This window comes from Lycium barbarum, chromosome 3 (genome assembly GCF_019175385.1).
Source record: "Lycium barbarum isolate Lr01 chromosome 3, ASM1917538v2, whole genome shotgun sequence".
Classification (NCBI taxonomy): Eukaryota; Viridiplantae; Streptophyta; class Magnoliopsida; order Solanales; family Solanaceae; genus Lycium; species Lycium barbarum.
This window is the reverse complement of record NC_083339.1, coordinates 136094563-136119798: the sequence shown is the minus strand read 5'-3', so window position 1 is coordinate 136119798 and position 25236 is coordinate 136094563. Positions and strand designations below refer to the sequence as shown.

The following is a 25236-nucleotide window of genomic DNA, read 5'->3' as shown; positions in this document are numbered from 1 at the left end:
AGTTTTGTGCGTTTAATATATTCTGAGTAAAATAGTGATAGTCGAGTGATATTTTAGTCCTAAAACGAGTGATTTTTGTAGACAACTCTCAATACATGAATGAGGAATTTACTGTGAAATTCATATTCGAACACAAACTTTCAATCACCTCTTTTAAACTTTATTACTAAGGGCAAGTGAGACCTTACTGCAAGATAGTCTTTCTCCAATAAGAATAAAGAAAATTTTGGGCAAGATAAGAAAGAACTCGCCCTTTGACTCCAAGGGATAAGAGTTGGTTGCTAGCGATGACTCGGTGAAGAGAATCTATGAGTTTATAAATTTTAATCATTATACTGTATAATCAAACTATACTGCAGTAATATATAGGGAGTATTTGTTACACACACTAGCTACAATATATTATGATTAGGCGGGTGAACTTTTTTTTTTTTTGGAAAATTTACATGTAGCTAACCTCCAAGAGTATTTACCTATAATTACTATGCTTTAAAGTGATTACATATCATAGCTATACTATGAATTTAATTATCTAGCATAGCAAATTACTATGTATTCATATACAAGGACAAAATATACTACTATCAGTTATTTCAGTCCCACACACAACTCTCTCTCCAACAACACCGCCTCCGCTTTTGACTCTTCTCCTTCCTCCGATGACTCTATAACTTGCTTCATTTTCATCTTCTTCTTCAAGTAACTGTCTTCGGTGGAGTTTATACAACTACTTTCTCCGGCACCGAATTTCCGCTTCATCGTCAAAATTTTCTCTTCCTCCAACTCTAGATCTTCATCTTCTTCAACTCATCCTCGCCATTGAAATTAGATCTGCTTCAAAATTGCGGTTATTTGTATTTCGGAGAGGAAAGCTTCTCAGATCTGAACGGATACCGGAATTTATGGCTTCTTCTCCTTGTTGTATTGTAGATATGAGTTTATTCGAATGTATTCGCTATTTTTTTCTCTATATACATATGTTGTATACTATATATGAGTATATTCGTTATTTTTCTCTCTATATACATAGTTTTTCTCATATCAAAACTAGATGTATTTGACTGTATATGTTGTTTGAATAATCCATGTACATATGTTTGTATATAATTTTTTTCGAGTAAATACAGTGTCTTTGAAATTTTGCATCTGAAGTCTATTTGAAATACATTCAAATACAGTCGAATACATTCAGCTTTGCGACATCCACGGCGCCTTGCTGATTGGAGCTCGAATACATTCAAATACAATCAAAATAAATGATACATCAATATATAAATATAATAGAATACACAGTTTCGTCGTGTATTTAAATGCATTGAGATACAATCATTTCAAATACACATGTATTCAGAAAAATTAAGGTTGCATGGATTCAAATATAGTCAAATACACATGACATCATATAAGGCTGGATACAACTGAACAATGCATTCAAATACACTCAAATGCAATGAATTTGTCATAAACTAGCTACGAATTGTAAATTGATAAAAGGTAGCTACTAATTGTTAACAACCCATGAATGGTAGTTATTCTTGTAAGTTGTCCATTTCTTTTCATTTTTTTGTGCGGAGTGCCCTTCAAATGCACTGGTCTTAAATTTTTATCCCTCAAATTGCTAGTCTTTAATTTTTATCCTTCACCTAAAACTTCTAGGTTTCGGGTTCGAACTCTCGCTCAGTCAAAAATTTTTAAAAATTTCGCCAGGTAAAATTTAGATTAGCAAGGCAGAATTTTGCCTTAAAAATTCTGCCTGAAGGTAAAATTTTGCCTTTAAGGTAGAATTTTGAACAAAAACTCTGCTCTTAAGGTAGAATTTGCTGATGCATAGTTTGCCGGCAAAACTCTGCCCCATCAAGCATAATTTGCTTTCAAACTCCGCCTAGTAAATTTTATTTTAATTTTTGCCTAAGCAGAGGTTCGAATCCGAAACTTTGAGGTTTTAGGCGAAGGGTAAAAATTAAACATCTTCATTTTGATGGATAAAAATTAAAGACCACCCCAAAATAGGGTCATTGCTGCGAATTGCCCATTTCTGTTTGCCTGGTGGCTGAAAAGATCCCTTTATTGAAGTATCTGGGCTTTTCACTAACTAGGCTAATATTTATAATGGGCCATATTTTTAATAGATTCCAGACGTACATTAGCCCAAACGAATCTTCCATAATTTCAAGTGTTGTCAAACATGTTATGAGTAATCCTTGTGAAAAGAAGAAACTGCGGAAACGAATACTCATAAACAGAATAAAACAATTGCAGCAGTAAGATATTATGTCAGTGAATGTGTTCATGTTTTTGTGTATTTAAATTTTGTTACTGCATATTTTATATGTAATGCCAATAAAAAATAGCAAGTTGTCATTAACTGACAAGCTTTTCGGATTAAAATAATCACTGCAATCAAGACGATGCGCATTAACCATTATGAAATTAGTGAAGTAATCAGAAGTCATCCATAAATTAAGAATCACCATCCAGCTAAGTAGTGGAGCCATAATGTTAGTTACGAGTTCGGCAAAATCAAATAGCTTTGGCTCAAACAATTTGTTTGTGTTAAAAAAATTTGTTTTATAGTCAAAAATATTTCAAAATCTAATGATCAGAGAAAATTTTAGTTCAAAATTTATAAATTAAAAATTCTTACTCCGCTTATGATTCTGCCCTTCACCATAAGAGATTTGAGATTGAATCTAGAATACCATGTTCAATTTCGTTTGGAATTCATTTAAAAACTCACTTTCACTATTTAATTATATCTTAAATAACAAACTCGCTAGAATATTTAGGAAAGAACAAAATTTGTAAATACTTTTCAATTACTTTGACTTGACGACAAAATAATTTGTCGATGATTGCTCTTAAACTGTGATCCCTGATTAAAGAATTCATATTTATTGGCGCCCCCTGTTCTTATAGGGAAATTAAAGAAAGGATAGTGCTCTGCTCCACCATAGCGGATATGGCATATGGTTAGATACAATAGGCAGTAGCAGCACAGTAAGTAGCTGCATCAAACGACGACACCGCAGAGATTCCCAGTTTCAATGTGGTGTCACTGACACCCATTATTATATGAAAAAGTATTCCACAATTGGTCAAAAACGAAGCATGTCTGAGATTGTTCCTTGTACTCTAGTTATTACTCCATCTATCTCAATTTATGTGGCATCACTTCCATTTTGACATCTAAAAAAAAATGTCATATTATTATATTTAAAAATAATTTAACTTTATGAGATGATTTACAACCACACATTTATATAAGGCTTATTTTGGACCATACATTTCAAAAGTCTTCATTTCTTTCTTAAACTCCGTGTCAAGTCAAATGTTGTCACATAAATTGTGACGAAGGGAGTAACAATTTTTATTTAACTTTATTTATAATTATGTTGGGATCAAATGTAGATTATTCTACTGGGTTTGGTGGATGTCAAACCCCACCCTAGGTAAGGCGTGATTGGCACTAGCACCTTGTGAAAACCGAGCGAACCAACTTACAACTCATATTCTCTATGTCTCCAATGGCAACAATAAGATCAAGAGGCTAAATATGAACATAATATCATGCATAAGTGCATGTACAATAGACCCATGATGCCGACATTACTATTGTCACACTATGACTAAGCTGTACACAGAAACTGTCTGCAAAGCCTCTATGAACATGACTGAGGTATACAAGTCTAGACAAGGCCCCCGACGTACCCTTAACACAATTCATATATATATATATATATATAAACTCAGACTCGGCAATGCTCTAGGAAGAAGTGGAGCCACCACTCAAGACCAGTACCTGAAGGCAGCCTACGATGAAAGATCCTCGTCTCGTTTATCTACTCCTACGGGCATGAACGTAGCGTCCAAAAGAAAGGACGTCAGTACGAACAATGTACTGAGTATGTAAGGCATGAATAGTAGTATGGTACCAGAATGAAGATAACATGAGATAAAGTAAGTAATTATACCTCGTACTCTTCTTAAGATCGTTGTCATGTAAACTACCCGTCTACAGGAAAAACATTTCATACACATCTATACACAACATGTATACATATGCATTCACATACACTTACTATACATACATCTGTCATATCCGTACCCGGCCCTTTCGGGACTCGGTGTTATCTTGCCCGACCATTAAGGCTCGGTAATATATATACGTATATATAGCATCTAGGAGTAGATGTTCGATTTTTCGGTTCGGTTTTATCAAACTTCGGTTTGGCTATTTCGGGTTCGGTTTTTTGAAGGTGGACACCGAACACCGAACCAAACTAGTTCGGTTCGGTTCTTTCGGTTTCGGTTTTTTAAAGTTCGGTTCGGTTTCGGTTTTTTCAATTTGATTTTTTTGATATGATATTAGAAGCGATTCCCTTGACACTAATTCATATTCTCAAAAGCAATAAAACATAAAACTGATAAATTGAAATCAAAATCAAACAAACAGGATATACAAGAATAGAAAACTATAACCATGATATAGGATTACTTGGTGTTATATACATACCGTAAGAATAATTAAGAAAACACATAAAGGACATACATTAATCCTAAAGACACATCCTAGTTGTCTTCCTTAACATATTTGATTTTCTCAACTGAAGTAGAAAATTAGGGATACAAATGCAAAAGAGGGCTTGTTACAATTGAGTTTTTTTTAGCTTTAAACTTAATAGGCCTGGACTATTTTAATTTTTTTGGGTAATGTATTAAATTTCGGTGTGTGTTCGATTTTTCGGTTCGGTTTTATCAAATTTCGATTCGGATATTTCGGTTTCGATTTTTTGAAGGTGGACACCGAACACCGAACCAAACTAGTTCGGTTCGGTTCAGTTTGTTGAAGTTTCAGTTTGGTTCGGTTCGGTTCAGTTTTTTGGTTTTCGGTATTTATGCCCAACCCTAATAGCATCTTACCCGTCCATTAAGGCACGGTGTTATCTTACCCGGCCATGTAATCTCGGTGTTGTCTTACCCGACCATGTAGGCTCGGTGTTATCCCTAGCTAGGGGTGTCAAATGAGCCAGTTGGTCTGAAATTGGCCCAATCAAAATGGGTTGAGGTGATAAATGGGTTGGGCTAATATTGACCCAAAAATTACTTAGGCTGAAATGGGCTAAAAATGATCCACCCAACTTGACCCAGTTTTTTTGGTGGGTCTATTTTTTAGAAAAACATTTTCGTGGAAAATATTTTCTTTTTCTAGAAATACATTTTTCACGAAAAATATTTTCGCCGATTTTTCGAAAATATTTTTGAGGAAAATTTTTTCCGTGGTAAATATGTTCGAGCAAAACTTTTTTTTGTGAAAAATATTTTCCTTCATATCAAACACACTACAAACTTATAAGATACACGATACAAGAAAAGAATATACATAAAATAAAAAAATAAAAATAAATAAAGTAAACTCAAGCAATAAACCCAAATTTAAGTAAATCTTAAAAACGGGTTAGAATTGGGCTAAGTTGGAGATCACTTTAAAATGAGCTATGTTGGGTTGCGCTAAAATCAACCCAATACGAAATTATCTTGAGTCCAACCCATAAAACTTTGGGCGGGTTGGGTGGGCAATCACCTCTTGGGCTAAATTTGACACCCCTATCCCTAGCTGATCAGTGGGATGCAATGCATACATACATACACATAAAAATACATAAATGAAATCAACATCATCATTAGCATTATCATTATCACCATATCATTCCTTGAAGAATCAACCATCGTAAGATGAAATCGACAATGTCATGGGAGTCTCGAAAATCATGAACTTAGACAGCACTAGAAATGGAATCATTATCTTCACTATATCTCACCTCGAAGGAACGAGTAACATGAGGTGAGACCATCAACAATAAGTAAGATCAAAAGATACATGGAATGGCTCAATAATCTCATAATGCTCTCAAATCATAGCTTCAGAGTTTCTAGAAGAGGATCATCATCATCGTCACAATCATCATAGAACATTTTTCATTTAACATCATAAGAAGCTTTAAGAGTCATGAACTTCTAGCTTTTGAAAACAAGGAGGTTATGGAAATATTTATGGAATCATAACATAGGAATCGTGCCTTTAAAAGAAAGGGACGAGCCTTAACATACCTTTCGGTCGCCTTGGTCGTTCAATGTACATCCTTTCAAGCTCGTAAATCTACATATAAACCATCCATATTGTCATTAAGCTCAACATCATACACTTTTCTCAAGCATACAAATGAAATCCTTTTAGAATCTGCCGAAATTCGGGCAGCATCTCCCATATATGTTTTACCTCCTCCAAATACCAAAACAACTCCCAAACAATACCAACAACATCAGCAACAATATCAGTACCAATATATTCCATAAAACATCCCATATGGGGTTTATCCCATATTTCCACCAACAAAATTATTATACGGCTATTTGATAGTTTTATCTCTGTAAATAAACCAAAATTAGCATTAATAATAGCAGATTCATACCTTACTCCTGATAATATCGCTATATCTTCACTTCTTCTTTTTTTCCTTAAACTTGAACCACACGCGTCGCTATACGATTCTATACTCGCAACTATACGTTGCCTGAACCGGAATTCGGGAATTATAGCTGATTTAGGCTTGAAATTAGGGTTTGAGAGTTGGGGAACTTTCTAGAGGATTTTGGAGTATTTTGGAAGAAGTTTTGGCTGAAAAAAGAGGGGCAAGCCCCTTTTATATTGGTTCAAATCCGGGTCGGGTCACTGTAGCAGAGCGGTTACTATAACAGTTACTGTAGCACCCGTTTCTGCTTTGTCAGCTGAACTTCTAACGTCCATAATTCTCTACTTCGATATCGTATCGATGAGCGATTTGTTATGTTGGAAACTAGACTCGAAGAACTTCATTTTAGGCTTTCGAAATACCTTAAAACTCTCAATACACTAGGAGATATACCCCTCCAAAGTTGACCCAAAATTCTATCAACTTTTTTCAAATTTTCGACAAATTCATTTTCTTCGATTTGCTTGGTCCCGGAGTTTTCCATAGCTTATTATATGAATGTAAACCGTCATAACCATAGGATTACTTCGTATAATATCATACATCCTTGAAGGGAACTCCGGTATCCATACTTCGAGCGTCCAACACTTATAAATTTCCACGTACGAAACTACTAGGTGTAACAGTGGAATTACTAGAACGGTGGGATTAGTATCCCCATATAGAAGATGAGATAAAATAATCTCATGGGATATCCCAACACATGAGATGTCCTTGCTTATCCCATCTCGCATACCAAACGACCCCTTAGCGTATTTCAACTAGTAGTTGCAAGCGACTAGCTTTATTTTCCAGATCATTAATCTATTTGTATGATCCGTTAACATCAAGAAGTTAGAACTCTAAAAAATGTAATGACTGGGGGGATTTCTCCTTTGAATTAATCAGAGATGGTATAACATTAGCTCATTAAGTCTTGATTTGTCAACCTTCTCAAGTTATTGAACAGATCTATTTATTTATTACCTCAGTTTATTCTGATCCTTTTAAATTTATACCAAACCGCCTATTTCATAGTACTCTTATCTTGATGAATCCATTCTAAGTTGACGGTAAAAAACCCGCACACTTAGGGGCCGTTTGGTTTAAGGTATAAGGTGGTTATCCCAGCACTAATTTTTATACCATGTTTGGTATAAGGTATAAATTAGTGCTGAGATAAATTTATACCTTGTACCAAACATGGTATAAAAATTAGTGCTGGGATAACCCAGCTTATATCTTCTTAACCCACTTATACTGGGATTATTTTATACCATCTAAAAGATGGTATAAAATAATCCCAATAAATGGGATAAATTAGTCCCGGGATTGTAATCCCGGGACTAATGAGTCCTTAAACCAAACGACCCCTTAGTTTCTAAAGTAATTTGTTAGTTTCTAAAGTATTATAGGATGAAGAAAAAAAAAAAACAGTTCATGAAATTGTATAGGGATTGTCCTGTCCCCTAGGTAGTATCACGAGGTTTGGCAACATGTCCCCCTCTCTTTTGTACTACAACGCAACATGTCCCCCTCTTTTGCACTAGAAGTTTTTGGGTTGTATATAATCTATCTAGTAGGGTCAGCCAAACCCTCTGTCCCTCCACCTCAAGTAGGCTTTTGGTTTGAAAAAAAAACAATTTATATCAAGCATGACATTTGCTTGTACATCTATATGTAACACTTATTAATCATAGTTCACTGGCATATATTATCAATTTGTTATTAAGTCACTAAATTAAAGTAAATTTAATGATTTGATATAAAGACTTGATGAGTTTAATAGTTAACCTCAGTTGAATGAGTACGCATCACTTTGTTTAAAGCCTAGATGTCCGCGTCCTATCGGAATCTACACAGTATAGTAGTGCACTGCTATGCCTGAGCTTTGTCTTGTTTTCCGCGCATGACACTAACGCTTTGATAACGTGGTCCAGCAACACTAGCTCCAACTTGCCTAGTTGCCAAGTTTAGTTATCCTTAGATAATTGTTCAATCCAAATATCGAAAGTATGCTGCTGCCAACCTCCAATTAACCTCTCCCAGGTCCACAGTTGTCAGTTCATTATAGAGCAGATGTTTGAGTATAATGCTTTTATCAACAGAGATTATCTCTTCTTTCCAAGATGGTAGTCTTTGCATTTGGATACAATATTTACCACATGAGTTCCTCTCGAACGGAGTAGCAGCAAAAAATAGATTCAGGATTTAACTTCTTGTTTTCGACCTAAATTTCTTAACACTTAAGAGCAATTCGAAGTGTGGACTTTTAAAAATTATTCGCGTTGAAAGTACTAGGTTCCGATGAGTTCGTAACTTATGAGCTGCATATCTGTCCTTGTGGGGGAGTAATATACTACTAGAGAATTTTGGGAGAATTGTGATTCAATTGATCACTTTACTTTTAGCTCAAATTATGTATATTTATGCTAAAAGCATTCAAAATGTATAGATATAATTAATAAAATTACACTTATTTTGAACTCACAAACTATAGATCCTCGATTTGTTTATGCATATCATTTTCCCAAGTGGTCATAAGACAAGAGATAAGGGCATAAATTATATTATAATAATTGAAACATTTTTTAGATCGTCGGTACTTTAAAACTTTAAAGATTTGCTTAGGAAGAGTGTTGATGGTCCTTCTAAGGTCCTTCAAAGATTTGCTGGGATTATGAACAAAAAGGAGCTGCTTTGATTCTTGTAAAAAAGTTCCTTCTTTCATTTGGCTATATCTGTGGTTTAAATTTACTGAAATCCTCTATTTAGATCTGAGTCAGAACTGCTTTTTTTTTTTCCCTTCTTTTGTTGAAAGAATATATGCATGGACAACGAGAATCTCTGTCGCTTTGTTAAATTAAGTGCACTTAAATTGAAATACCTTATACGCCGAAAGTAAAAAACAAAATGAACATAGGTAAGAAATATCCTCAGTAAAATAAGTACAGGAAAACGTCCATTGTGTCATCTATTTATGTCGTTATCCTCCATATGCTTATGATTCAAAATCAAAAGGCCAATAGCAAACAGGTGAAATGGGCAGAAGTGTCAAGCTCAACATTTCTCTCCTCTTGTTCTTCTTCTTGTTCTTCTTGTCTTCTTCTTCCTTCACTGTAAGTATAACTAACTAGTTTGTACTTACATTTCCTTCTATTTTATATATTCTCACTTGAAATGTATCTAGCTTATAGATCTTCTATACACAAGCTTCTAATTTGTCCTTTGATTGTAAATATTCTACATGTAACCTTCTATTTTGTACCTTGCTATTTTTTTTTTGTAGGTTTATTCATTGAGTCATACAAATGCACAAACTGGAAACAATTCATTATTACCCAAAGAAAATCCATTTACAGTAAAAGCCTCACTTGTTCGATATTGGAACAAACAAATCTCCAACAAACTCCCTAAACCTGATTTCCTTTTCTCAAAAGCCTCACCGCTCTCTACCATAGATGCAGCCTTCTTCACAAATCTCGCCACCCAAAAGTCACTTTCCGGCCACATTTCCACCTTCTGCTCCTCAGCCAAATTATTCTGTTTTTTCGAGTCGAAACCATACCTTAACTCAAGCCCTAGTAAAGATGCAAAATTTGCTGTCTACAACAACAAGAAGTTCACCAACTATGGTTCCTCACGGCTTGGTGGAGAGGACGGTTTCAAGAATTACTCCGATGGCGTTAACTTCGCCACCGGAGAATTCACAAAATACAGCCGTAGCTCCACCGGACACCGCGAGGGTTTTACCTCCTACGCGGCGGATGGCAATGTAGCTTCTGGAAATTTTACATCCTACGCCGCCGGTGCTACTGGCGGCGGAGGAACTTTCCAGAACTACATGCCACGTGTCAATGTCCCGGATCTTCGCTTCGCTTCTTATGATTCAGATGGTAACAATCATAAGCTTGAGTTTACTAGTTATGTTGGTGATACTAATTCTGGAAAGGAATCTTTTATTAGTTACGCCAAAAATGGAAATGGTGTACCCGTTGGATTTGCTACCTATGGTGACACGTCAAATGTTATTGGATCGTCATTTAATGGATATGGGGAATCTGGTAATTCTGCAAATGATTCCTTCACTGCTTATTCGTCAAATTCTAACAACCCGAATAATAATTTCAAGAATTATGGGGCTGGTGGAAACCGTGGAGTTGATAGTTTCACAAGTTATAGGGATTCGGCTAATGCAGGCACCGACATGTTTACATCTTATGCAAGGGGGTCTAATTCTGGGAAAGTGAATTTTTTGAATTATGGGAAATCATTTAATGAAGGAAAGGACACTTTCAAAGGATATGGTAGTCAAGGAGCTAAATTTCCTTCTGTTGGGTTTAAGGTTTATGGTGTAAACAATTCCTTCAAAGAGTATACCCCAAAAGGTGTCAATTTTGCTGGATACACCAAAAAAACCGCTCCAGCGGTTGGTTCTTTGAAGACCAGTGGCAAAACCGTAAATAAATGGGTCGAAGAGGGTAAATTTTTTCGAGAATCCATGTTGAAGGAAGGGACCGTGATGAAAATGCCCGATATTCGTGACAAAATGCCCGGCAGGTCATTTTTGCCCCGGACAATTTCGTCTAAATTACCATTTTCTACCAAGGAATTATCCGAGCTCAAGGCGATTTTCAACGCGCAGGAGAAATCTACCATGGAGCACGTGATCCTCAACACGCTCGCAGAGTGCGAGCGTGCTCCGAGCCCAGGCGAGACCAAGCGGTGCGTGGGCTCCGTAGAGGACATGATTGACTTTGCAGTCTCGGTTTTAGGCCACAATGTGGTTGTTAGGACTACCGATAACGTAGCCGGGTCAAAAGAACAAGTAATGCTCGGAGAGGTCAAAGGAATCAATGGTGGAAGAGTAACCAAATCAGTCTCATGCCATCAGAGCCTGTACCCTTACCTACTGTATTACTGCCACTCTGTCCCAAAAGTGAGGGTCTACCAAGCAGACATTCTTAACGTGGAGACGAAGGCTAAGATTAATCATGGTGTTGCCATTTGTCATGTTGACACGTCATCATGGAGTCCAGGTCACGGTGCATTCGTGGCATTAGGGTCAGGGCCTGGTCTTATTGAAGTCTGCCATTGGATTTTTGAGAATGATATGACTTGGGCCACGGCTGACTAGCTAGCTAGTCGATTGCAAAGTTTGCTCTTTACTACTCCAGTATTTATTTTATTTTTATTTTGGGTTTTATGTTGCCACAGTCCCAAATCATATTTTGTAGTCCCACTACTTGTGACGAGGTTTCGTATTGAAGGCATTTAATGATTGTGTTTTCTCCTAGATGTGTGTCTCTCTCTCTCTCTTACCTTTATAAAGAGCGAAGTTGAATTTTGCCCTAAATTCTAAAAGAGTATTATCTTCGATCTCAAATATTAGTTATTTCGACAAACTGAATCTGTTTAATTTATTTGTTCTTTTAGAAAACAAAAAGCACTACAACACAGTATATCTATAGCTATGAAATCTAAGCTATGAATTTAAAAATCGTAGCTATTGCCTAGTAATAGCCACAATAGCATGAATTCCGTAGCTATCAACAATTTCGTAAAAATTCTTAGCCACGAGAATCAAATTGACAAAGCTAATTTCTCATTTTTGCTATAATTGCTAATAATCGTGGCAATAATTAGCTAAATAACTACAACTTTATTGCTACGATAAAATTTTATAGCTAATCATAAGTTTTTGCCGCGCGATAAAGTTACTATAGCAATAGTAACCTTTAGCCACAATAAATTATTTGAAACAAAATATTGTAGCTAAATAAGTATTTTTTTTATGCTTCAAGCTATAAAACAGTGTGGCAATAATTAAATGATATAGCCACAATTTTTTTGCTATAGTAAAATATCGTAGCTAATATTAAATTTTTGCCACGGTTGAAATTTACTGTAGTGATATTAATCTTTTAGACACAATAGATTATTTGAAGCAAAATATTGTAGCTAAATAAATATCTTCAAAGTTTTAAAAATATTGTGGCAATAGTTAAATGATAGAGCCACAAAATTTTAGATATAATAAAATTCCGTAGCTAATTTTTTTCCCCCACAATTTGAAACTTACTATAGTAATAGTAACCTTTTAGCAATAAAAAAACAGTAGAGGTATTTACTTGAGGTCCAACTCCTATAGTCCCAGTGCTTTCTCTCCAGCCGCCCCATCCCTCCACGTTTTCTGTTTCCTTTGTCAATTCCTAACACAAATCTTTATTACTCCATATCAAAAGATTATAAGGGGTTCTTTGGTGTTATGCAATGGAGATGACTAATTAATTTTTTTTTAATTACATAATGGAGGGGCAAAAGTGTTATATATATTTTAAGTGGTGGTTCCTCTTGTATTAGATCTGCATCAACAAGATCTCCATAGCTGATCTGTTATAAATTTTGAACACTTTTTTTTTCCGTTTAAATCTCATTCTTCTTGCGAATCTCACTTTTTGTCACTATATTTTTATGGTTACTTTTTTTTTTCATTCCTCTTTATTGTTTTTAATGTACACTTCAACTTTCATTTGTAACTTATGTTGGACTCAGTAGAAACATTTTTATTCTTCTTCTTAGTTAATAGAGAAGAGAAAAAGTTTGAATCTTTACGGTCATTTGTTAGATTGTTATATTAATAATAATTTATTCATTTTTGGTTTAAGCTTCTGATACGATATGTGGTTCAGGAAATGCTTTTGATGGAATTAATCTTACTCTTTTTTCAAGGTAGGTGGTTATTGATTTTCCTACTTAATATTTGCAGTTTATTGAGTTGAATGAACTATCTTGCTATTTCTTAGGGATGTTGCTCATGCTAATATTTTTATGTTTCACTGTTATCCATCTATAAATCATGCATAATAATGTAGAAATATGTTTGTTTCTTAATTGAGGTTTTGTTAGAAGAAACTCTTAATGTAAAAGAACGAAATGTATATGAAATAATTGGAGTTTTGATATCCCTTTTAAGATTACTTAGAGTTTCTTTATGAAGATGTGTAAAGATTTTCATGAGAATTTAATCGAGATATTTCTCATAATATATGATCAACTGTTAAATATATTTATATAGTCATTCGTTATATTTTTGATGTTTTTACTTTATCAAAAGTAACAAGCAAATTTATGGAATTACTAGAGGAGCAATGACAAACTGAGGCGGATAGTTATCAAATTAAGATGCAATTGGAGGTTGCTTAGGAGGAGAGAAATCAGAAGATCGTGCGGGTTCGACTCTCAAGCAAGATATTGCTATTGTAATTGGTGTCATAGATGAATTATGTATTGTGAATGCTTGAAAATTTAGATATGTAACAATGTGTAACTTGAGATCTATTTTGGAATCCAAAAACTTTGATTCGTATAGAAGAATTATTCTGATTAACAATGTTTTGTGGCATATTCCTTAATTTGTAGCGATGAAATTTTAGCATTCGTAGCTAATTGTATGTATAATTGCCAAAAACAAGTTTACGCATTCCACTTCTCGTAGCAAATGAAGAAAACTTTTATCTATAATATATTTTATGGCTAAAAGAATCGATTATTAGTTATGTACAAAAATATTTGTGGCAAATAATTTAATTCATAGCTATAGATTTTTGAACTCGTAGCTAAATGTAATTTTTTTGCGACGAGACTGAACTATAAAAATATCCACCAAATTTGTATTTTTGTGACAAATAAATTAAACTTTTTTTCCACCAAAGAACACACTGTAGCTACAATATAAAGATTGCTACAAATTTTATTTGTCGTGGCAAACGAATAAAATTATTTGCTATAAATATATTTTTCGTGGCAAGAACATTTTGCCATCACAGTTACAACACAAAAGAATTCGTAGCAATAAATATTAGTCCCTAGCCACGGATCATATAAAGTTAGTAGCTAACTTTAGCTATGCTACATATTGCTACGGATGCTACGGAAAGAAATATTGTAGCTAAAGTGTTTAGCTACGGAAATTTTCATAATTAGCTATAATGTATTTCGTAGCTATATATGCATTTTATCGTAGTGAGGTATATTAATTTTTTAGTTTTATCTTTATTATTTCAATTATATATTAATTAACAGAGATAAGCCGGTAATATCCAGACGAATATTATTAGATTAAGGTTAGTAAATTTGTTTTTTAAGGGTGTACAAAAACCTTCTGAGAAAAGGAAATATCAACGGGAAGAATATTAATCCCTCCATTCTTTAATTTATGTGAAAGTTCTTGACTAAGAGGGCAACTCGATGCACTAAGCTCTCACTATGCATGAGGTCCATGAAAGTATTTGACTAATAATTTAATTTAAGAAAGAAAGACAGACTATTAAAACTTATAATTTTAAATATATACCACGGTGGTTTTGTATGTAGCTATAAAAATATGTTATTAAAGGTACGATGGAAATATTAAATTTAAAATATTTATAATTTTAGGAACGTAGCATTTTTTCGAATGAACTAAGACAGAAGGAGTGATACATAAAGTGAAACGGTATTACCTCCTCCCAAATTATATGTTGCTTTCGCTCATCTTTACGTGAATGCTGACTAACAATTCAAAAAGTATTTTCATTATATTAATATGAGAAGAATTGCAATAGTATTTTTTGTATAGTTTTTTAATATTTAAATTTTATTTTAAAATATTGAATTAATTTAATTTAATTAATTAATTAATTTTGAAGATCAATCAAATCAAATTTTGTAAGAGGAAACCGACACTTATTTTGAGACCGAGGAAGTAGTAGCATTTTTCATAAAGGAAGGTCCAAGAAAATGATGGTCGGACATGACATACGGCTTTAAATAACAAAGGCTGCTGTGACAGGACTCTTTGTCTGTCCTTTGCTTCTGTTTCATCATTTTGAGTTCGTTCCTTTACTAAAATTACGAAGGTGGAGCCATAACTTTGATGATCGTATAGATTTGCACGCCTTTGGCAAATGCAGTTTCTAGCAGTAAAAAAGTTAAAGCATATCATGCAGACAATAAATTTTGCAGCTTTGAGTACACTCAAAGGAATGCATCATAATGTGATGTAATAATCTTTTATAACAGAACAATGGGTTTAAACACCAAAAGGGTTTGAGACTTAAAAGGAGTGGTCGAGGACATAAGTCACCTGCATGGTAAGCAGAGGCGGATCCAGGATTTAAACTTTAGGGGTTCAACCTTTTAACATTCTTAGCGTATAAACCATTTATTTAAAAGTTATGGGGTTCATGTCTACTATTATTGCAATTTTGATAGATTTTTACACATAAATTTATACTCCGTGTCGAAAGTTTGGGGTTCAATTGAACCCCCAACCAATGTGTTACATACGCCCCTGATGGTAAGAACGAATACCAAGAAAAAAGGATAATGGGACAATTTTGTAAGTTAAACTGTGTCTCATGGGTTCGACACTTTTGTAACCCAAAAAATAATTTGGGAACCAAACTAACCCATTAAAAAAAAAAAATCAAACTAGGCTTCACGCACAGATTTGCGTGAAACCCGTCCCTAAAACCCCCCGACCCAACCTTTATTCTTTGGAAATCAAATTCAAAATTAAGGTTTTTTGCGTACTTTGATCGAAGATTAGTCACGTTTCAAAACACCGGAATATAAATATTTTATATAGAACTTAATATTTTTTTTAGTGTATAATAATATCGGCTCATTACATCAAGTATACATATACATTTGAATAGTCGTTTTAGGGGTTGTAAAGTGCTCCGAAGTACGTTTGAAAACTTGTTATATTTAGGTTTAAGTGCCATATTTTATAGGGTTTTGATTAATCTCTTTTGTTTTACTCCCAAAGCTATGAAAGTACTTTTGTGGTTCAAGACGAGAGGTTCATAATAATTGAAAAATAATTCATTCCATTAGCAACGAAATACATCATTAAATTACAATAGACTTAAAAAAAAAAATCAAGTGCTAGACGCTCTTCTACTTCCAAATGTGCTGCCACCACGGGAGTTTTGCCCACATGAACGCTTATCATGCCCAAATTCCTTACATGTCGAGCACTTGCGAGAGTAAGTCTTTTCGCTAACATCCATTTGATTGTGATAACAGGTTAGCTTGTTTTTTCCCAATTTACGGATATGGTTCTTGTTCGCAATCATAGAAAACGGCGCGGCTGGCCAATAAGCTTGATCACCAAGGGGACGGAGTTGGCCGGAATATGCTTCAAGGTATTTTACGACCTTATATTCCTCCGCCATATAATCAGTTACATTTCTGGCCATTCTCTCAAAGCACCTGACTGCATGAGAACATGACATGTGGTACGTTTGCCACTTACCACAAGTGCATGATTGTGTACGCTCAGTAACAATATGTTTGTTTCCTCCATTGCCGTCACAATAACCGGTTCTAACTTCATACACTCGTTGAACGACGTCATACTCGGTCATTTGGTGACCCTTTGCCTTTCTTCTATGGTGCTCCATCTTTTTTATAAGGCTTTGGCATCCATGTTCTCTCGTCGGCTAATATAGCTCTTGCCTACCTTGTCCTATCCGCAAATCGCTCCACGACCTGCCTGAAAGTTAGTTTTACCATTGCGGTGACAGGCAGTCCTCGAGTAGATTTGAGGAGTCCATTGAAAGACTCTGAGCTGTTCGTTGTGAGCATGCCTCATCTGCTTCCTCCATCAGCATAAAGCGTCAATTTTTCAACTTCTAATTTCATCAACCAAACATATGCGTTTTCACTCACTTCCTTTAGCAGCTCCATTTTTATAGCCTATTTTCTTTGTTGATGCTGCATCGCAGCCCCCCATATCAATTTGTTTACAGTGCCATTTGCAAACTTTGTTTGCAAATTAGCCTTTAAGTGTCTTAAGCAATATCGATGGTAAGCATGTGGAGGCTGCCACCCTTCTAGAGTACGCATATTGTGCAATATGCCTTTATGACGATCCGATAGGACACATATGCCCTGACGACCCTTAATAACATGAGTTTGTAGATGAGTCAAGAACATCCCCCATGTCTCATTGCTCTCGTTGGCGGCAATTGCGAAAGCAAGAGGGAATATTGACCCATTGGCATCCATACCTACTGCAATTAGGAGCTTAATGTTATATCGGCCATATACATGGGTCCCATCTATCGATATCACATTCCGGCAGTGAGCAAAACCATCAATACTTGGTTTGAATGCCCAAAAGACGAAGTCAAAAACTCTGCCCTCTAAAAGCCGCCACTGTACAACAGTGCCAGGATTAGTATGTTGTAGAGCCGCCATATACCCCGGCAACGCCTGAAAAGAGGATTCCCAATTTCCAAAAATCGTTTCAAAAGCACGTCTATGCCCGAGAAATCCCTTTCTCTTGCTTGTGATTTTACCATATTTTGAGTGGACCATGCCAATACAAGTTTTGATAGGCATCCTGCATAAGTTTAAACTAAGAACATTTAGCAATGATATTTTAATTGCTATAAGATATATAATGTAAACGGTCAGATAAGTTACCTTGGAGTTTCCTCAATGTGTTTAAGTAACACATAAGAAATCATGTTTATATCTAGATTAAAATGATCTGCTCGACTTTCTCCCATATCACAAGTGTGCTTCGGGTGGAATTTTGTGATTTCCCACAGACCATCCAGCTTAGCAATTTCCCGAAGCAACCACCGACAGCCTTGAGTATGTCGCTTTCAGCCTCCATACCGATCTGTTTGAGTCATCAACCTTAAACTCCATCATATCCTTTACACAATACATTTTGACAGCCCATTGCAACATTTTTTTGATGCGAACTGCATTCCCTTTGCAATGACGCACTCATCAGTCATGAGATTTTTTGGTTCAATTCACGTTTTTTGGTGACTTTGATAATCATCTTTTGTGAAAACAAATGCATCCTCACGACCTTGTAGACTGTCAAGATATGGAATATAGTCAGAATGCCACTGCATTGGACTGTCAGGAATTGGGTTTTTCGCCATCGGAGGTGGTACGTGGTGGTGAGTTGGTTCTGGGGATTAAAATGCGTATCTTCTTCATCCCCATCACTATCTTTCTCATCGGTTACCTCTTCATTATTAGCTGGTTCATCGCCATCACTCTCTGATGTATCCACATAACTTGTACAATCAGCGCCATCTAAGAAAGGCCTTCTCCTACACGATAGATTGCATACGTTAAATTCCAAATTCACAAATATATATATATATATATATATATATATATATATATATATATATATATATATATATATATATATATATATATATATATATATATATTATTTAGCATCTAGGTGATGAACCTACACATATTGATTATGAGCATGGTGTGGAGAGTGATCAACTCCACCAAACTGAGAGGACTGCCTTTCATCCACAGGTGGTACTACTGGCGAATTTTGATAATAATCAGCTCCACTGAACTGAGAATTATTGTAATAATCAGCTCCACTGGACTGAGAGTTCTGATAATAATGACTTGCTCCACTAAATTGAGATGGTTGCCCAATATTACTCGTATCAGGTCTATAACCCCTACAAAGATTTAAAAATGGTTATTTACCAATACATACAATAAACACGTGCTACTGCACAAAATAATAATATAAGAATGCATATTTACCAAGTTTGATTTAATTGTTGAGTAAGATTTTCCAGCGGCACCTAGCCACTCAAATACCCCCGTAAGACATAAAATCTCCATGCGTGTTAGCTTGACTAGGTTGTTCTTGCGGAACCTCTCTGGGTATCTTTTCAACATACATCTCCAGAACATTAAGGGCGACTAAATGTTTTAATTTTTCTGGAGCATTCAAATAATCCCTTAAAGAATCATCATCATCATTGATATAATGCCTACCATAAAGCACTATACCATTGGAAACTGAATGTGGATTGTTACACCCCTCGTCTTCGTAGTGGTAGAACTTATGATTTCCTAGTTAGGTATGCCTTGGGAATTGAGACCCGAGCCCGAGTTTTGGAGATAGAAAGTGTCCTACCCCGTGTGTAATGGTACCAACAGGAGTTCCTGGTGAACTACGGGGTTAGAAGTTGAACGAATCGAATCGACGCGATCTGAACCGAATTGGAAAAATCTGCAGACACCAGTCAAGATCGACGGGTCGTCGAACCTGTCGACGGACCGTCGTTGTGCAGCATCAACAGCGTTTCGCAGCCCTGCATTCTGCAGGCGCAGGTCGACTAGCACATCGACGGACCATCGACGCGTCGACGGGTCGTCGACTCACTCGTCGAACCGGACCACTGAAGCATTTAATTCTCCGAGTAAATACATGGTCCTCGACTTTATGTCTTATTTATCTCATTCCCAGATCAGAAAACCCTAATATATTGCTCTCCCAATATTTATGGCATAGTAGTGAAGATTTGACAAGACCCGAACCCCGTAAACCCGAGCTTGTGAAGAAGAAGGTTGTTTCTAGGGTCTCTCCAAGGAAGGGAAGCCTAGGGATTTGAAGTTAAAGTGATTCTTGGAATTCTTGACCCCTCAAGGTATGTAAATGATTGCTACCCTTGTATTTGAGTTTTCTATCAAGAGCTTTAGTGATTTTAGGTAAAGAAAGGGTATTTGTAGAAGTGATAGATTGATGAGCAAGGTAGTTGTCACACCCCATTTTAACCGCGGAGATTAAAATCAGAAGTATGACGTATTGGAGATTCCCAGTTTTTGTTTGTTTGATTTGTTTTAAGGAGTCGCCACCTAATTATTTATGGTGAATTAGGACACCCAAAGTTTATTAAAGTTATGTTTAAAGTTAATTCTGTTCAAGTCTGCGAAACTTAAGATTCTAGGTAAGGATTCAATTAGTCTAAAGGGAAGGTATTAGGCACCCTTTAAGACCCATTAACAATGGTTAACCGACCGGACTTAAAATTAATTAGGCTAAATGTAAATATAATATTATAGGAAAAAGGAAAGTAATTTTGTAAGTATGGCTAAAGTTATAGATAAATATGTAAGAATGCTATTTAAAATAGAACTTGTAAAATAATAATAATAAGAATAAAAGAGTACTTTTAATGCTATTTTGAAATACGACTTATAAATGTTATTAAAATTTTAAACGAAAGTATAATACTTGTGGAAAAGTAATAATTGCATAAAAGAGTTTTAGTCAAAATAAACTAAAAGAAAGCGGGACATGTAATGTTTATATGTGAAGGAAACGACTAAAATTTAAAAGAGTTATAAAATTTTAAAGGTTATCTTAGACAAATATGTATTTCAAGTGTTGGAAGGAATTAAAGTGGAAAGTTATCCGTTGAAACTAATTTATCTTTTTATTTCTTAGAACAAGCTAAGTTAGTGTAAAAACTTCTAAAATAGTAAGTATAATTTGGTTTCCTTAGTCAAAAAATATATAGCCATAATACTTTGAAAACCAATTATTCTAAAAGATAAATATTATGGATAATAAATAATTTCGACATAAACTAATGAAGCTAATTGTTAATTTTCTCTTTGAATTAACTACCCATTATTAAACTAAACTTCACTAATTTGCTAAAGTTCATCTAAATTAACAAACAAAATGTTGGCCACACAATACACATTAAATGCGCACGAAATAAAATAGAGGAATAGATGTAATGTCAGCCCATTTAGGAAGATTGATATCCGCTACTGTTGGGCTTCAACCCAAATTTTATTTTTTCTTGTTTGGCTGCAGATTGGGCTGACATAGGAGGAGTTACGTTGGGCTCTTTAGTCCACCGCCAAACACGGAAGGAGACGAGTCACCTCGGACTCGTATGCGGTGTTCATGCAAAAAAAAAGAAAAAAAAGTGGAAAGAACAGGATTAGTATATAACCGATAAATAAAATTAAACGTACAATGTAAATTCGAGACAGGCCAAAATCTTATCCAAACGATCAAAGAAACAAAATAAAAAAAAAAGAGTAGTTTCCTGCAACTGGTTCTAAAAAAGATCTGAATACAGAACAAGGAAATCAGATATTTGCAGCATAGAGAAGGCAACACCAATCCACATGTACTCAAGTTAAAGGAATGCAATTGCACAGCCACGTTTTACTAGTCTAGCATTTGAACTTTCCAAAATTCAACCCACAATTTTATGGCACAATATAACAGTAACAGTGTACCAACCATGAACAACAATCTTTTCTTAAAATTGGCATCAAAACAAAGAATCAATCCAGCTAATTATAACAAATACTTGCTGCAAATTTGCAGCGGTCCAGTTAAACTAAAAGGCAGTAGTTTCAGCCAATGGTACTTACCACAATTAACATATGCAACTGTATTGAAAGCACATATTAGGAAAATAAATCGGGAAGAGTAGATAGGACGATACTTATCTTTCAAGTTTTGGAAAGAAGGCTTCAGAAATTTGCAAGGCCGTAGATGCCAAACTAATATCTGATTGATTTATTTACTATAACGATTCAAACTAGAAGACAGGACAGAGGCCAAAACTTCAACGTGTGATTTGAACTAAAGCAATGAACATAGAATGACGATTTAAATCAATGGTCAAGTAGGGTGATGCTGGATACTTATTTTCGACAATGCCGACACACAATAGTAGTTAAAATGAAACTAACAGTACGTCCATGACAGCTTTAAGAAGACAAACTATACGCAGAACCACACATAACTGATGCCAAACAGCTTTGACCTTCCCATGACTTGTAACTAAATGACAGCCACTCAAGAGTTTATGATGAAACTACCTTAGCTGAATGCCATGCATCTTAAGTTATCTGGAAAATCAGCAGGAGAATAGGGAGGGGACAAGCAAGAAAAGTGAAAGAAATGCTAAATGAATTCGTGTTTCATATTGAACTTAGTGATAAAGTATTCTGGTTCTCCCAGTTTATAAGCATGATAACATACATGTTTTAACTCAATTTTAATTCCATCATCTGGACAAGACAAAGGCTAGGTGGTTTATGCCTTGTTACCATTTTCAAACATTAACATGAAGCACAAAGTGGACATAGTTCCATTAACATGAAGTGCAAAATGGACATAATTCCCATATGATGAACCAACACAGATTTTTCTATCATTATCTGTTTCGTAAGTCTAGTAACCATATACTCATACTTGAATCGTTGATCATACTACACATACTAATGAACCACCAAATGAGGAACCATATAATCATTTCATTAAACATGTAGTACAACAGTTAAGCAAGATTCAAACTGTAAATACATGGACAACATCTATAAGCACATGGTTGAACAGCACTCAAACTAAACTACAATTTCTGACCTAAAACAGGCCAAGCACTTAGCATATGAGACTCAGATGTTTAGTCCTAAGTAAGCTACTGAAGAGAAAAAAAAATCAAAACAAGTGTAAAACAGTTCGAACAACATTTAGGCACAAGCCAGACCATAAATCACCAAGAAAGGATCAGATGCATGCATAGATATAGACCAGTCATTTGCATTTTAAGGCAGTTTTATGTTTTAGTCTTATTTAAGAGCACGGTGGGGGCTTATCAAGGAGTTAACACCAATAATGACATTGCATCCATGGTTGTAAGTTCAAGAGGAGCATGAAACTAGTTGAAATGGACTAATGTGGTAACTGAAGGCTCAATTTGTATAAAACTGTCACATAATGAAATTAGGCCTAGAAAATAAACAAGCAGACATAATGTGATGCTACCATTAGGATACTCTAAGCAAACACATGCTAGGTCACAATAAAGCTGAACAGATTCAAAGTTGTACAACATCTGACCCAAACATGCTTCATTATATATATAGGACAGACAACTTCAATTAAGCAGGTTCAATAGAGTTATTTAAGAAAATAAATCTCTGTAACCAAGATATGCCAGCAGATTTTAACAATACACTCACTGAGCAGAATTTGAATTCACAGACTATCAACAAATGACTAACATAGAACTTTCTGTGTCTATGAACCAAAGGTACTAATAGAACTGAGCATAGAACATAAACCATAGACCAAATCAAATCAGTAACCAACATCGACATACCATATAATCATTTTATCGTATCTAACCAAGTAAATTACATTCGTGACAGGGTATATTGTTGAACAAATAGAGTAAGAGAGAGACAGTGCTGGCCTGTTTTAAATCGTATACATGATATACCTAAGATATACACACCATAGTGTGTATATCAGACGTATATCGAATATATACCTTCGCCTTATCTTGACAGCTCATTGTATACCATATGTATATTTGGCTCTAAGTGGGTTCTAAGTTTTGGGAATTCAATCTAAACATCCAAATTACAGTATACCTCTTTCAAATTCATTTTGGCGATTAACGTTTTATCCTAACAGCTCCCAAAACATCATAAAATAATATGACGACAAAGAAACTACATAACATAAAAATAGCAGAACCAGCTAAAAATTTAACCAAAGCAGAAATTAAAGACTCGAAGTAATAGATGTATCGAAGTTTACCTGTTTTGTGCGCAATGAACTGGGATGTCGAGGTCGTCGAATCTACTCTTTCGTTATGAATCGATTCGAACTCGATTAAAGTAACTAAAATTCCAAAATAAAAAATGGAGTAAATTGTTGGCTGCTTTTTATCGATTAAAACTTGTGTTGTAGGGAATTTTGGGTTCCAGATCCTTATATTTTCAACAAAAAGGTTTTTTTTTTCTGATTTTAAAGAAAATCAAGACTAGAGTAGAAATGAAGCTCAAGACTTAAGGACAGGAAACTTGTGTCTCCTCCGAAACCTGAGAAAATCCCCCCTTTAAACGATTCACTTGCCTTGTATTTATAGATTTCATTTGTATTCAAGAAAGAGAGGAGCGTATGAGAGAGATTAAGGACAAGGGTGGGGATGGCAGAACGAAGCGTGGGGGACAAGGTGAAATGGAGACAGAGAGGATGGCAGAGGTGTGGTGGGGAGAACGTGGGGAACAGGCGTGTGGAGGTGTCAGAGAGAAGGAGAAGTGACGGAGAAAACAATGGGGTGTGAGTGCGGCGGCTAGGGTTTAGGGTGAAGGGGAGGAAGAGAACGACGATGAAGAGAGAGGAAGGGGAGAGAGGAGGAGCGGCGGCGAAAGAGATGAAGGGAGAGATGAGGCGGAGAGAAAAGAGAAAAGGGAGAAGACGATGAAGGAGGCGGAAGTCGAAAGAAAGAAGGAGAAATGGGATTAGGGTAAAGAAAAGAGAATTGGACTGGGTCGGGTCGCGGGTAATGGGCTGGTCCGTTTGGGCTGGCCCATTAATTTAAACATGGTCTGAAAATGTGGGGTTTAAAATGTGGGTTGGGTATAAAAATGTAGGTTATTTATTTGGATAGGGAATAATATTGTATTGGTATTTTGGGCCATTAATTTGTTGGTCCTTCCTCCGCTATTTAATTATCTTCGGGCTTCTAATTTAGTAACTGGTAAAATATATATTATGTAAAGACAATAAATAATTAATATGTAAAAAATAAATATTTTGCAAAGTGTTGTCTTGTAATTAATTTAACGAATCGGAACCCGAAAACGAAACAATGACTAACTGTTTTTTAAAAATTTGTGATAAAGTAATGCTCATAATATTGAAAATAAAAGTAGTGATATTAATAGTAGTAGCAATAAAATATCGCGAAAAATAAAGTATTTAGCTCGTTAGTAAATTTAAAAACCCGGGTAAATTAAATAAAGGAGGGACAAAATTGGGTGTCAACAGATGCCCCTCTTCGACCGGAGATGATGTAAGAGTCTTCGGGCGAAGAAGTTGACGTAGTAGCCAATTTTG

General features: G+C 35.3%; 1 protein-coding gene across 1 annotated transcript; it reads left to right on the top strand.

The window, feature by feature from the left end:
* Window positions 1–9360: 9360 nt before the first annotated feature.
* On the top strand, window positions 9361–11805 carry LOC132632779 (polygalacturonase 1 beta-like protein 3). The gene is made up of 2 exons (XM_060348849.1): window positions 9361–9628; window positions 9799–11805. The coding sequence occupies exons 1-2, from the start codon at window positions 9551–9553 to the stop codon at window positions 11644–11646; spliced, it is 1926 nt and encodes a 641-aa protein (XP_060204832.1). The 5' UTR covers window positions 9361–9550; the 3' UTR covers window positions 11647–11805.
* Window positions 11806–25236: the final 13431 nt, after the last annotated feature.

Bases quoted from the DNA above. Each gene is read 5' to 3' on its own strand.
- LOC132632779 (XM_060348849.1), top strand. From the start codon at position 9,551: ATGGGCAGAAGTGTCAAGCTCAACATTTCTCTCCTCTTGTTCTTCTTC. The intron at 9,629-9,798 runs GTAAGTATAACT...TTTTTTTTGTAG, and splicing joins TGTCTTCTTCTTCCTTCACT to GTTTATTCATTGAGTCATAC.